A 15,140-nucleotide genomic window follows, 5' to 3' on the forward strand; every position below is an offset into this window, starting at 1 on the left:
GTCTAGCAACATCTGGAGGTCCACTGGTCCCCCCATCTGTTATAGTGGCTTGGAAAAAGGAATAGCTGTCTGTCAGGAATGCTGCACCAGAGCACTCTTGCAACGAGGATATACTGCACCATTTTGTTGCAGAACCTAGATGCGTTTTACTAAGCAGTCAAAAGGAAACGGGCAAAATTACTTGGTACTGGGATTCTTATAGACAATCTAGTTTTGCAATCAGGTCCAGTTCTTATCTGAAAATAGAAACTGCCTTCAGAAATCAGTGGTGATTGTTGTTCTCTAACATGAGGCAATGGCCATAGTTCTAAATTCTACCTTAAATATTTCAATCATCCGACCAGAGCTTGGCAGCTGGTCGTGGATCTGGAGGACAAGAAGAACCGATATTAGATAACTGGGATACGTCGGGCTCAAAAAGGGCAGCCCAAAACTCTCTATTTAATATAGTCCCCTGCTGCGTGCTGATAGCAGAAACCACAAAGAAGTTCGAGATTTGAATCAGCTCCTGTGCCAGTCTAAAACCAAATGCAAACATTTCTTCCAGTAACTCAAGAGTCCAAAAAGCCCCCAACAACAATAGATGTGACCATCACCTACCAGGAATCACCACTAGTCTTGTCCCAGCCCCAAAGATGACTTTCCAGTTCGACCCAGAGCCACACAGTGATCCACTCCATGACAAAAACTAGAAAGTAGGTCTTTTACCCTCTAGGACCCACCAACCAAAACTCCATTGGAATGAAAGGTGAAAACATAGACAAGACGCTGCATAGGATAGGAACATAGGAAGGCTGCCTTATATGGAGTCAGGACGTTGAGCTAGCTCATTATTCAGCAGCCGCTTTGCAGGTTTTTAGGTAAGGGGCTTTCCCAGCTCTACTTGGAAGTTTTTATATGTATTATACTATGACCAGGCACTGTAAGTTTAAAATTTCCTCTTGGCTTAGCTAAACATGTTTTGTTCTAGAGCGACTGGTGGCTACAGGAGGCTTGCTTAAATGCTAGCTGGCGATGACTAGCAGCCAAAGGCAAACACCTTAGAAAAAAAGACTTTGAACATTTTGAATGCGATTAGCAAGGGAGAGAGCTGAGCAGGACTCTAAGGGCAGGCGATGCTTTGGGGAAACAGATGAGGAAGGCTAACACTGCCTGGATGGTTAGCTACTTTCCTGTGGTCAACATGGATGAGATAGTGATCAAGTTATTGGGGGTTTGGGAAGATACCGTGAGATGCTGTTTACTAGAAAGAATGACAGAGTTAAGAGCTGGAACTTACTTGGGATCACCACCAGTCTAGTTCCACTTCCAAAGATTTGCTTGTTGCCACCACTGAAATACCCACAGTGTTTTCTGCCTTGACAAAAATTGCTCAGGGGACATGGAGAGTGCTCTACCACTCAGCTTCAGACCTCCTCCCTCCTCTTGGGTAATGAAAGGTGATATTAATGCAGCAGATTTACTTGGCAATACAATCAGCCTCGTTCCAGACCCAAACGTAGGTTTGGGGCTTGCGTTTGATCACAGTCATATGTATCTTTACAAAAAACCCATCAACTCACAACTTTGTCAGTTTCGTTTTTTCTTAATTTCTCACTGTTCCAAACTTCATCTCAGTTCATTTCATTTATTCACCAGCCTGTGATGTTCTTTAAAAGTCTGCATGAAACTTCCTCTTAATAATACACCCACATATTTCCTAATAAACACCTTTTTTTTTTTTGCAAGCTCCCCTGCAATTCCCCTTTACACGAAAATTTCTCCCTACGCATTGCAGATTTCCCGCTCATATAATCTTTTGCACATGATAGCTGAATCCACACATTTTATGTGGCTGTTTTGCTAACGCTTGCTCTTTTAATACACTTTTTTGGGGGGGAGGGTTGAGAAATGCCATTTCAAATTTGGGAGAACTTCAAATTTCAAAATTTCAGTTCACAAATTAGTTTATGAAGCTCAAATTGTGTATGTTTGCATTTTAAATTTTAAACGCAAACAGAAACATATTTTTCTCCCCGGTCATTAGTGATTAGGATGGCATTCATTTAAAAAAATCTCATCATCCATGCATTATTCCACGTCCTCTCAAAACATCAATTTCCTAGCAATTTTTTTAAAAAAAGTTGTATGCATGGAGGTGATGTGGACTGGGGCCCTGAGAAAGGGGGGGGAGTGCTTTAGCCCTTTGTAATATTAATCCCCCCCTCGCATCAGACACACAGCCCTACTTTTTTGTTTTCCTGCAATAGTAGGCATGGGGGGGGGTGAAATCTGGGCCAGAAAAAAGTAGGAGCATGACCCAGCAAGGTTATCCAGTGCAATCTTCTGTTTCCTCAGAAGTAAGCTTCCCTTTGGCATCCTTTGTTTAAACAATACGGAGAACCCTCCTGGACCAGGCTAATGGCCCATCTAGTCCTGAGTCGTATTTTCAAAGTGGCCACCCAGGTGCTTGCAAGAAACCCGCAAGCAGGACCCAACCACAAGAGAATTCTCACTCCCTGTGGTCTCCAGCAACTGGTATTCAGAAGTATCACAACTTCCAACCAGGCAGAGCATAGCCATCATGGCTGGTAATACAGAATACTATTAGACTCCAGCCACATAAATTTCTTCCTTTCCTAAATATTCCCATACCACCAGCAGCACCATCCATCTAACCCTTATGCAAAACATCTAACACTTACTGGGTGTGATGAGAAGTCTCGAGCCAGCACCAAAGACGGTTTTGTAACCACCACCACCGCCATCCCCACAGTGATTTGGTCTCAGACAAAAACTCCAGCAAGCAAGCCAGAAATTGGTATAATGGGCACATCTTACATAGGAAGAAATCTCGGGATTGGAAGCATGGAAGCTGTAATCCAGTACAAAGTCCAGTAAACAACTACATGTTTGCATTCATTTCAAGGGAGGGAGGTTAAGGGTACATCAGGTGCTTCAAGTGGAAATGTGGAGGTCTGTGTGGCCCATCCAGCATCTGCAGAGCACAGCATTAACTACCCTATATTCCATATCTGCACAGACAGCACACAGAAAGTGACCTTCTTTGCCAACCCAGGCAATACTGGAACAAATGAACTAGTGCAGTCTGCCTTTCACCTTCCTGAGCATCAAAGAGATGGAAAGGAGAGACTAAGATGTATAGCAGAACTGAGGAACCTGTGGCCACGAATCCCTCTTACTGTTGGAGCCACGGAAAACAATGTGACTTTGACAATGAATCATTTGCCCCATTGATTTCAGCGGGACCTAATTTCAAGTAATTTGCGATAGGTCAATCCTTAACCCTCAGACCTATTGGGTTTGTGTTTATGCATCCTTAGACAATATAAATTAAATAAGGAGACTGTCAAAGTTTTAAACATGATCAGCATATTAAATTTTCTTGGTTCTCTACTGGATCAGGGAGAGCCCTAGATGGCCTCAGTAGCTGGCAAGTCTTGGAACAAAGACAGTGGAAGCCACAAGAAGCTAACCATATAAGAAAAGGCTTTATTTCTTTGTATGGGGGTGGTTGCCTCCTAATGACTTGAGCATCAGTTAGCATCTGCAGATCTCGTATCTATGGCATGAAGTCCTCTTTCCTTAGGGTCAGAGATGGAGAATGAGGTTGGTTGCATGGGTCTCAGGTTCTCAGAGCTCTGCCCATATGCCAGGGGTACCAATCTGAAGAAAATATTAGAGGGGCCCATGTAAGCCCATCCCAAATAACCAATCACCCGACATGACACATGCACACCATTTGGATGGCAATTTCCACCAAATATTTTTGGGGTGGTCGTGCGTGAAGGGACCTTAGCCCCTAGGAGTTGGCTCCTATGCCATCTGCAAAGCTGTGTACAAGGTCTCAGGTATATCCTCCTTGTTTTATCTCTCCCCCTCCCTAATCCTAATCAAATCCAGACTTGATGTAAGCATAAGAGTAGTTGAACCATTGCAGCCTTCTAGTGCTAGGATTAAGCGGCTACAGAATCAATGTGGGCAGGGTGGGGGAATCACACATTACAAAATTATTGGGAAATTGATTCTTCAGCTATGAGACCTATTAGCAAGGAATAAAGATTCCATGATCAAGGGGGTTACAACACTTTTGCCACCATATGCAGCTGTGAAAGACATGACCTTGGTGCTATGCTTGCATCTGGTGGGTTTTAGGGAGAAATAGATGGTTTTGTTAGATCAGGAATGGGGAAATGGTGACCCTGCAGATATTTTTGGACTACAAGAAGAAGAAGAAGAAGAGTTTGGATTTGGTATCCCGCCTTTCACTCCCTTTAAGGAGTCTCAAAGCGGCTAACATTTTCCTTTCCCTTCCTGCCCCACAACAAGCACTCTGTGAGGTGAGTGGGGCTGAGAGACTTCAAAGAAGTGTGACTTGCCCAAGGTCACCCAGCAGCTGCATGTGGAGGAGCAGAGAGGCGAACCCGGTTCCCCAGATTACAAGACTACCGCTCTTAACCACTACACCACACTGGCTACAACACCTACTTTCCCTGACAAAGTGGCCATGCTGAAAAGGAATACGATCTCTGTCTTTGGATTAGACAGAATGTCCAGTCTGAATGTAAAATTTGAAATTATTATTTTTAATGACTGGAAGGCATACCGAGCACAGAGAACATATAAAATACATCCTTGTGTTCTCAATATATTTAAAATTACTTACTTGGCTTCACAGCTAATCTCGTTCCTTTCCCAAAAATGACTTTGTAGCCTCCAGTATTCACACAGTCCTACAGGTCATAACAAAAACCCAGCAGGTGTGTGGATGACACTCAGGGAGAACTTCCTAGAAGTAACTGTTAACTGTTATCTCTAGCACAACAGGGTCAAAACACTTACTTGGTCTCACAGTCACTTTAGTCCCACTGCCAAAGGTTAGCTTATCATAGCCTTGTGAGGCCCACAGTGTTTCCTCCCTTGACAAAAAATGCCCAGAACTTTGAAGGAAGTCTAGAACTAGCCAGCAGAGGATGGTGATGTTCTCATATCTTTACATACCCAATGTGAGAAATTCTTTCCAGCTGAGAAAATAGCCTTTTCTTCACTAGAAACTAAAAAAAGAGTTGCCGGATTCAAAGAATATATTTTCTCTATTTTCCACTGAAATTAATATCCTCTTAATTTTTCACTCTAATTTTGGACTCAGGGGGACCAGCAAATTATGGAGCATTCTCTGGCCAGTAAACACTGGTCTAACAGACTTCCATTTCCCACATTTCAGTGACCATTTCTTAAAGCAGAGTTGGGGGCCCTCAGTTGAGGGCCCTTCTGGATAGCCTTCTGAGGGCCAAATGCCTGAGCTAGGCGGGGCCACAGGCAGAAGAAGACAGAGCAACACATGCTCCTTTCACAGCAGGCTAGTTTCTACACATGCTCACACACACCTCTCTAGCATTTATCCAGACAAGGGTGGTGCATTGGCCATAAATTTGTTTTAATGCATCTGAAAAGGATCATGTCTGGTTCTAGAATTCACAGGTGAACATAGTTTTCTATATTGTACAGTGCTGCATCAAACTCTCTTCCTCTATTTTGCAAAAATAAAATAAATCATGTCAAGATTATGACCAAACAATTGTAGAAAGATGGAAGGAAGGAAGGAAGGAAATAATTTGGACAAGGCAGATATTGTAACTTACTGGGTTGGATAAGCAACTTTGTCCCCAATCCAAAAGTTATCCTGGTTTGATCACACAGTGATATTCAATTTTGCATAAAGTTATGTACCTGGGACAGGCATGAGAACATCATTTGTTGGCTTAGAATAATGGTCCTTCCTGGCTATAGTCCTGGGATGGAGAACCTGTGTCCCTTCAGATATGATTGGGCTCCATCTCTCATCACCATAACTAAGGTTAAAAGAAGAAGAAAGCCAAGACGTACCAGGAATCACCATCACTGTTGTCCCAGGCCCAAAGATGACTTTCTCACTTCCCCATGATCCACACAGTGACCCATCCAATAACAAAAACTACAAAACCACCCACATCCTTTCTGTTTATAATGTTATACTACCTGCCCCATTGTGTTAGCTACCAAATAAAAGGACCTGTGATATCTATTTTGCCAGCTTACTTGGAAGTATGCTCAGCCTTGTACCAGACCCTAAGACGAACTTGAAGTTGTTATTATTCACAGCAGTGCAACCCTTTACAAAAATTCTTCCACTCTAGGCATTGCCATTGAGCCAAAACCTGCAATTAAACACCTGTCCATTAGGTGCCTGTTTAGCACCACAAAGATGCACACCAGTGACTCCTAGACTGACCCTTTTTGTCCTCCTAACTAGACACACCTCCATACATTTTCAGTGTTTGAAATCTGAAGGCTTGTTACACTGAACAGACAGCACATGCTGTCTCTGGCCCAAAGATGATATTCCTTCCTGTCCCAAAAGACACACAGTGACCCACCCAATGACAACCCCACCCAAATTGTTATAACATGTAACATCTTCTAATATGCCTTTTGGAAGTTAGGAATTGCTCTCCTAGAGATACCTCGGCATGGCAATCAAAACCCAAGATATGGTATAATATTTATCCCATTGTGTGAACTATCAAATGCCATAATCTATTGTGTCTCTTCTGCCTACTTACTTGGGAGTATGCTCAGCCTTGTACCAGACCCAAAGATGAACTTGTAGTTGCTATTGCCCACAGCAGCACAACCTCTTACAAAAACCCATCAGTATTGCCATTGAGCCAGAACATCCATTTAAGCTCCCATCTATTTGGTATCCATTCTGGACCATAAATATCCATCCTAGTGACTAGTGGACTGTATCATTTGTCCTCCCACCCAGTTCCTCCTCTTTTGCCATTTTTTCCATGATGCATTTGCTCTCTTATTTATTTTTATTTTTACAATGGCACTGCATAATTAGGCACACTTCGCAACATGACAGATATGTTCAACATAACAAGGCAGAGAAGAAATGAAAAAACAGTCCCTTCCCAAAATAAGACTGAAACCCTTGGAGTGATCAATGCAACTGCCCTTAACAAAAATGGAAATGGAAATTTGTCAACATTTTAGTGTGAATTTCTCCTGATATCCAGCTGTTTCATATGAAATTTTGACTAATCCATATATTTTTGTGAAGCAGATTCCCCAAATGTGATGCTTTTTCACCACAGTGCATCCATTTTTGTACCCATTACGTGATTGGAGAACTGCAGTGAAGACACCTCATTTCTATAGTCCCCCACTGTGCGCTGATAGCAAAAATCACACTACAATCAAATTCACACACTCTTCCACAATCCTGATCCAAACAAAAAACAGATGCCACCATCACCTACCTGCCAGGAGTTACGACCAGTTGTGTCCCAGTCCCAAAAGTTACTTTCTGGGTTCCCTGAGATTCCACACAGTGATCCACCCAATGACAAAAACTGGAAAGTAGGTCAGATTCTTCAAGGCTATATTACACAAGTCAGGAATCTCACCCTCTAGAACGTCCCTACAAAACTCCAACGGAATGAAAGCAGCAAACACAGGAGGGACAGTGCAAAGGAAAGCTGCTTTGAGCTGGATGTGTTTATTGTAATGGGCAGTGATGGCTCTAATAATAATAATAATAATAATAATAATAATAATAATAATAATAATTTATTATTTGTACCCCGCCCATCTGGATGGGTTTCCTCAGCCACTCTGGGCAGCTTCCACAGAGACCAAAAATACACTAAAATGTCACACACTAAAAACTTCCCTGAACAGGGCTGCCTTAAGATGTCTTCTGAATGTCAGGTAGTTGTTTATCACTTTGACATCTAATGGGAGGGCGTTCCACAGGGCAGGAGCCACTACCGAGAAGGCCCTCTGTCTGGTTCCCTGTAGCTTTGCTTCTTGCAATAAGGGAACTGCCAGAAGGCCCTCGGCGCTTGACCTCAGCATCCGGACAGAATGATGGGGGTGGAAACGCTCCTTCAGGTATACTGGGCCTTGCTTAAGTTTTTTCACAATTCATATTTGAAAACTCAGGTGCCACCATCACCTACCAGGTAAAGGTGAAGGTAAAGGACTCCTGGACGGTTAAGTCCAATTAAAGGTGACTATGGGGTTGCGGTGCTCATCTCACTTTCAGGCCAAGGGAGCCGGCGTTTGTCTACAGACAACTTTCCGGGTCATGTGGCTAAACCGCTTCTGGTGCAACGGAACACCGTGACTGAAGCCAGAGCACACAGAAACGCCATTTACCTTCCCGCCACAGCAGTACCTATTTATCTACTTGTACTTTCAGCTTTCAAACTGCTAGGTTGGCAGGAGCTGGGACAGAGCAATGGGAGCTCACCCCGTCACAGGGATTTGAACCACCAACCTTCCAATCGGCAAGCCCAAGAGGCTCAGTGGTTTAGATCACAGTGTCCCAGCCCTAAAGGTGACCTTCATGTTTAACCCAGATAACACAGAGAGATTCTGGCTATGACAAAACCTAGCAAAAAGGTCCTATCCTTTCCCCCTGAAGTACGGACTTAATGGATTTCACCCTCTGGTACCCACCTACAAAAGCTCCATTGGAAATAAAGCTGGAACCCAGGTATGTGCAACTTACCAAATGCAACAAAGAGGTGTTATATTATTTCAGCAGACTTACTTGGCAACACGACCAGCCTCGTACCAGACCCAAAGGCAAGTTTGAAGCCTTGGTTGTTACCCAGTGATACATTCCTTAACAAAAACTCACAAATTGCCAATTTTCTTTTCTGTGTTCCAACCTTAATTTCAGTAGCTTATGATGATTTTAACAAAGTCTGCATTAAAATTTCTCCTAATACCCAGATTTGCCCCTAATAGTGGATAAGAGGGTGAAGCAAAATATTTTATGGGGTGAGGAAGGATAAAGTAAGGCTGAGTATTTGGGCAGGCAGATGGAACAAAAGAGGATCTCCGAAGAATATATTAAAGGCTGAAACTTACTTGGTGTAACAAGCAGTCTACTGCCACTTCCGAAGACTGGCTTACTGAAACTTGTACCAGACCCACAGTGTTTCATGCCTTGACAAAAATGTTCAAAGGCATGGTGATTTTGAGATGCATTTCAACACAAAGCTGTGAACAACGACCTTCCTCACACCTGTTTACAAAGGACCTGAACACAAAACTTCACTTTGGCTTAAACTCCCTCCCCCACACCCATTTTTTTCCTCACCTCAGCAGTATGATTTTGGGAATCAATTCCACACAGCTATTGTAAACCAACTGGGAGTCAGAAATCCTTGCAGATCTACTTGCAAATCACCCAGAGATCTATCTAGAGATCAAAACACACCTTTAAGGTGTCCCTGCTTTAAAAGTCCTTGTTATGAGGCACAGAATCATAGAACTATAAAGTTGGAAGGGACCCTGAGGCTCATCTAGTCCAACCCCCTGTAATTATTATTATTATTATTATTATTATTATTATTATTATTATTATTATTATTTATACCGCTGGGTTTCCCCAGCCACTCTGGGTGGCTTCCAACCAAATATTAAAATACAGTAATGAATCAAACATTAAAAACTTCCCTAAGCAATGCAGGAATACGCAGCTGTTCCATACGGGGATCAAACCTGCAACCTTGGCATTATCAGCCACACACTCTAACCAACTGAGCTATCCATAGGAGGCGTGATGTCAGATTTGAAACCTTGGGTCTTCCAGGTCCTGATGGATGCGCATGGCTAGATTCTGCTTGCCTTTGAACATACCTGGCCGGATTGTTAAGCTGGTCCCCTGGCCAAATACCAGCTTCCCGTAACTAGCTGTGCCTGCACAGTGAAAAGGTGCTTTACCAAAACTGCAGGAAGAAAATAGCTGGTATTGGATACCCTTTTCCACTCTACTCACCAAACAAACCCAATCTCTCCTCTGAAAAAAAACCCTTTTTGGATGGAACTAAATGTTGGATTTTGTTCCTCATCCCCAAACTGAAGAAGACTATGGGAGTGAATCTGCATTTCCCCCCCACCGCCTTTTGAAACCCCAGGGAAAAGTTGTGGTTCAGTGCCAGGGCATCTGCTAAACATCCCCAGGTAGGGCTGGAAGAGATTACTTGCCTCACAACAAGCAATCAGTGTAGACAACCCACAGTTAATGAACCACTGGTCGGACTCTGTTTAAGGCAGCTTTCCATGGTCCTAAAATCCACTTGCTCTCAACTTTTCAGACTGCAATTTCCATGAGGACATTTATCCTTATGCAATTCTGCAAAGCTCAAAGTACGCTGGTGCTACAGCATGAACAACACTGAGGTTGAACTCAGGTTGCTGACTGAAGATAAAGCAGGCAATGCCTCCCCCATCCTAAATTACGAAATATATAATTTGTTTTATTCAAACGACATAAAAAAATGCATTATGGTGAGGTGAATTTCCTTGTGGTCAACTTACTTGGGTGAACTCTCAGCCTTGTTCCACTACCAAATACAGGTTTGCGATTTCCTCCTGCATTACACTGTGATACAGACCTTTACTTTATCTCCTCAGCTGAGATTCACTTGACTAGCTAGACTTGGCTGATGAAAGGGGCAGGAGGTTTTCAAGCGAAATCTGACCACCAAAATTCATTTGCCAACATTTGAATCAACGATCTTTGAATGTTATCTTTTGGGGCTGTGCATTTTTTACAGCTTTAAATATTTGCATCTTTGTTTATCTATTTTTGGTTCAGCGCTACCCATCAGTTCAGTACCTGTACTTACACCAATAGGTGTATCTGGGCATTTATCTTGGATGCAAAACAGGGGTGGGGAAATTTTTCCACCCCGAGGGCCACATTTCCTTCCAAGGGCCACATGGAAGAGGTAGATGGGGCCAGGGGTAGAAGTGGTCAGAGAAACAATGTCAGTATTACTACTGTACAGTAGATTAGTTTACACATGTAAACACACATCCTTCTCTGTTCTCCAACTAGACAAGCAAGAGTCATTATCAGAGTTTAAGGTCACATTTTTCCAAACCGAAAACATTTGTAGAATGGGAGGCAGGCTGTGGTCTTTGCTGAGGGTGAAGCCTGTGGAGATTTCTGGGGGCCAAAAAGTGAACCATGGAGGGCCCCCTGAGATTCCCCAACCCTAATATAAAAGGGAGGAGTTTAGTGGATACAGTAGATTGTTAGAGCTTTAAATATATGCATTCGTATTTATTTATCATTGATTCAATCCTGCCCTTCCATTCAGTATCAGCAGAGGATAAATTAAGCAGCAGGTTTGTACATCTGACACATAATTACTTGGTGTCACCATCAGTCTAGTTCCACTTCGAAACAATGGCTTACTGAAGGTACTGCCAGACCCACAGTGCCCCACACCCTTTAAAAAAAATAGACAAGGCCACACGGAGAACATAAAGAAAAGGATGGGGAACCTGTGGCTCTTCAGATGTTGTTTGACTCCTCCCTTCAGCCCCAGCAAATGCAATGGTCCAGCAATGCAAGCGATGGTCCAGAATGATGGGAGTTGTACTTTAGCAGCATCTTGAGGGCCACAGGTCCCCCACCCCTGATAGAGAGTGAAGAAGGGATAAAGAATGCGTGACTGAGGGAATGGGTTTTTACAAAATAGATCGCAGGCACAGCAGTGACTGGAACTGTCCTGATAAAAGGGATAGTGGGAGTTGGGATTAGTTATTTTTTCATTTACTCTAAATAACTAGCTTTTAAAAAAAACAAAAAGTTAAAAACTTACTTGGGTAAACTCTCAGTCTTGTCCCACCTCCAAATATAACTTTGTTATTGTTTCCAAAATCACACAGTGGAACAGAGCTTTGCAAAAACTGGCTGGCAACGTTTGGGGTGAGGGAGTTTCAAGCAAACTTTGACACCTTTTTAGAAAACAAATTGAGATTTTTTTGGATCCTATCCAATAATGGTCATATTCAGAGCAGACCGATTGAAATGAGTAGGCGTGTCTAACTTAGGTTGATTAACTTCAGTGAGTGTACTCTGATCATAACTTAGTTATTGGGTCATTAAGCAAGCAAGCAAGAAAGAAAGAAAGAATAAAACAATATTACCAAGAAGGGAGTATTTGTGAGTTTAGAGATTTTACCAGTTTTTGAATTTGTACAGAATTTCATCTCTACTGTTACTAGTTATTTTCCCCTATACAAACTGGTAGCTCCATCTTTATCTTTTCTCATAGAAACTATAGCCTTAAATCAAGCAAGTTATTCAAGCTCTTTTCTTTAGTGATGAACTTTCAAGCCCTCTCCCATCAACTGAGAATACCCACAGGACATGAAACGGAGCTATGCAGAACACCCAGGACATGTTCAAACATGCCCAAAATTCACAATGATTAATACACATTTATGGAATTATGTTTTTTTCTCCTCATAGGGGAGGTTCAAAACAACCCCAGCAATATAACACAGGGCAGGAGGGAATCATTTTGGAGCTGGTATTGTTAACTAACAGGAAGTCAGAAATCTTTCTTGATCTACTCTGCTTTTGTGCAAAACAGGCATGGAAAATCTTTCTGCTAAGATGAAGCAAATTGCTAGAGAGGGGTTTTAGTTTGTAAGCTTTCTGGACCATTCCTGTTTAAAGTACAGTGGTACCTCGGGTTACAGACGCTTCAGGTTACATACGCTTCAGGTTACAGACTCCGCTAACCCAGAAATAACACCTCAGGGTAACAACTTTGCTTCAGGAGAGAACAGAAATCATGCTCCGGCGGTGCAGCAGCAGGGGGAGGCCCCATTAGCTAAAGTGGTGCTTCAGGTTAAGAACAGTTTCAGGTTAAGAACGGACCTCGAACGAATTAAGTACTTAACCTGAGGTACCACTGTACATCTCCAAGCAGCTACCAGTGCAAGACAAATATTAACCAGGAGAGAGAAAAAAGAGTCTCAAAACATAACCAGGAAGGGATATCTTTTTAAATATCTGAAATAGTGACTAAAAGAGGGGAAATTGAGCATCATATTTGTACATCTCAGACATACGTACTTGGTGTCACAATTAATCTAGTTCCACTTCCAAACACTAGCTTACTGTAGGCACTGTTAGACCCACAGTGGTCCAGACCCTTACAAAAAATAGACAAGGACACCAGGAGGGCATAGAGGAGGGGGGATGGGGAACCTGTGGTCACCCAGATATTGTAGAACTTTAGCTCCCTTTAGCCCCAGCCAACACCCGGGAGAATGGGAGCTCTCATCCAGCAATATCTGAAGAGTAATAGGTCCCTCACCCATGGGAGAGAGTGAGGAGCGGAGCACAGAGAACGAGATACTGCAAAACAACTAGTGGACAAGGAAGTATTCCAGAATGTGGTGATAAAATGGGTCGTGGGACTTGCGAGTAATTGGATTTCCATCTGTTCTGGAGAACTAGCCGAAAGAAAGTGTTAAGACTTACTTGGAGAAACGCTCAATCTTGTCCCACCACCAAATACAACTTTGTAGCCACCTCCAGAATTACACAGTGGAACAGAGCTTTGCAAAAAGTGTCAGAGAACATTTTTTGATAGTAATTTGAGAAACTCAAGCAAACTTTGACATTTTGGGGAAAGCAACTCGAGAATCAATAAACAGCTGAATATCAAAGAGGTAGAAAAGTGAGGGTCAGGGGAAAACCACACCATTTATTCCAGAGAACTAGGCTTTGTTTGTGTTGAACTATTAAAACTTACTTGGATAAACCCTCAGCCTTGTCCCACCTCCAAATATAGCTTTCCTGTTGTTTCCCACATTACACAGTGCAACAGACCTTTGCAAAAACTGTGGCAGTACATTCTAGATATTAACTTGGGTCATGGGAGTCTCAAGCAAATTTTGACCTTTTGGGAAGGCAATTTGAGAATCAATATTCCTGTGTGATTTTTAACAAAGCAGGATTGACAATGAGCAAGTGCTTTCCAGTCGAAAGATCTGCCAAATTTCTTGTGCAAAATTTGTGTTCAAGCACAGACGTCACAGACCAGATCAGTCACAGCAATTTCACCACAGTTATGGAATTATTCCCCACCCCCTTAGTGGATGTTCCAAGAAGTTTATCCTGAACATCCTTAAGTCCTTTTTGCCCCAGGCATTTGGTGGTGGAGTGGTTATTTTAATTATGTTTTATTTAGTTCACATTAGATCATGTACCTGCTTTTGAATTATGGTGCTGGAGGAGACTCTTGAGAGTCCCATGGACTGCAAGAAGATCAAACCTATCCATTCTTCAGGAAATCAGCCCTGAGTGCTCACTGGAAGGACAGATTGTGAAGCTGAGGCTCCAATACTTTGAGAAGAGAAGACTCCCTGGAAAAGGCCCCGATGTTGGGAAAGATGGAGGGCACAAGAAAAAGGGGACAACAGAGGACGAGATGGTTGGATAGTGTTCTCAAAGCTACCAGCATGAGTTCGACCAAACTGCGGGAGGCAGTGGAAGACAGGAGTGCCTGGCGTACTCTGGTCCATGGGGTCACGAAAAGTCAGACACGACTAAATGACTAAACAACAACAACAAGATCATGTACCATCTGTATCTGAGACACCATGGGCTATAGGAAGCTGCTTTTTACAGAGTGACATTGGTGCATCTGAATCAGTATTGTCTACCCTGACTGACGACTGCTTTCCAGCATTTCAAGCAGGGGACATTCCCAGCTGTGCCAGGAGATGCCCAGGATTGAACGGGGGCCTGTGTGTTTGCAGATCAGATGTTTGGTTATAGAGCTATGGGCTTTCCCTTACAAAAAAAACACCAAACACACAAACCTTTCTTCCTAAATACCTAATGGGGTCCACAGATTTGGTGAAGTTACTTCTCTGAAGACCCAGGCTGGGAATGAATCTGGTTGTTTCTGACCTACCTGGCTGGATGGCTAATCGGGTTCCCAGACCAAAAGTCACTTTCCCATAGCTGCCTGTAGTTAGGCACACTAAGAAAACCCTTTACAAAAATGGCAGGTGAAAAAATGGCTGAGGGCTGCTTTTTGCTTTCTTATCATCTGTTCAAGTTCAACAGACATTGGACTGTCATGATCCACAACTGAAACAGAGCCTAAGTTAGCAGTCATGAACACGCTTACCTGGAAGTAAGTCCAAGTGAGCTCCGTGAGGTTTACTTCCAAGTAGTGACCAGGAGAAATTTAAAGGCTTCTCATTTAAAGACAAGCCTACCTAATCTGTACCTTCCAAAGCAATACATAAACCAA

At 42.8% G+C, this 15,140-nt stretch overlaps 1 protein-coding gene across 4 annotated transcripts in view; it reads right to left on the reverse strand.

Annotated features, from left to right (window-relative positions):
* LOC309354949 (T cell receptor alpha chain MC.7.G5-like) overlaps nucleotides 1–15,140 on the reverse strand; it is a 109,052-nt gene that overhangs the window by 48,870 nt on the left and 45,042 nt on the right. Inside the window, exon 3 of one of the 4 annotated variants that reach the window (XM_081885264.1) lies at nucleotides 9,703–9,762. The exons of the other annotated variants lie outside the window; for them this stretch is intronic. Within the exon in view, the coding sequence (XP_081741390.1) occupies nucleotides 9,703–9,762 (60 nt within the window). The remainder of the gene's footprint in view (nucleotides 1–9,702; nucleotides 9,763–15,140) is intronic. 4 annotated transcript variants of the gene reach the window in all.

Source organism: Podarcis melisellensis (genome assembly GCF_964234715.1).
Source record: "Podarcis melisellensis genome assembly, chromosome: 13".
Taxonomy (NCBI): domain Eukaryota; kingdom Metazoa; phylum Chordata; class Lepidosauria; order Squamata; family Lacertidae; genus Podarcis; species Podarcis melisellensis.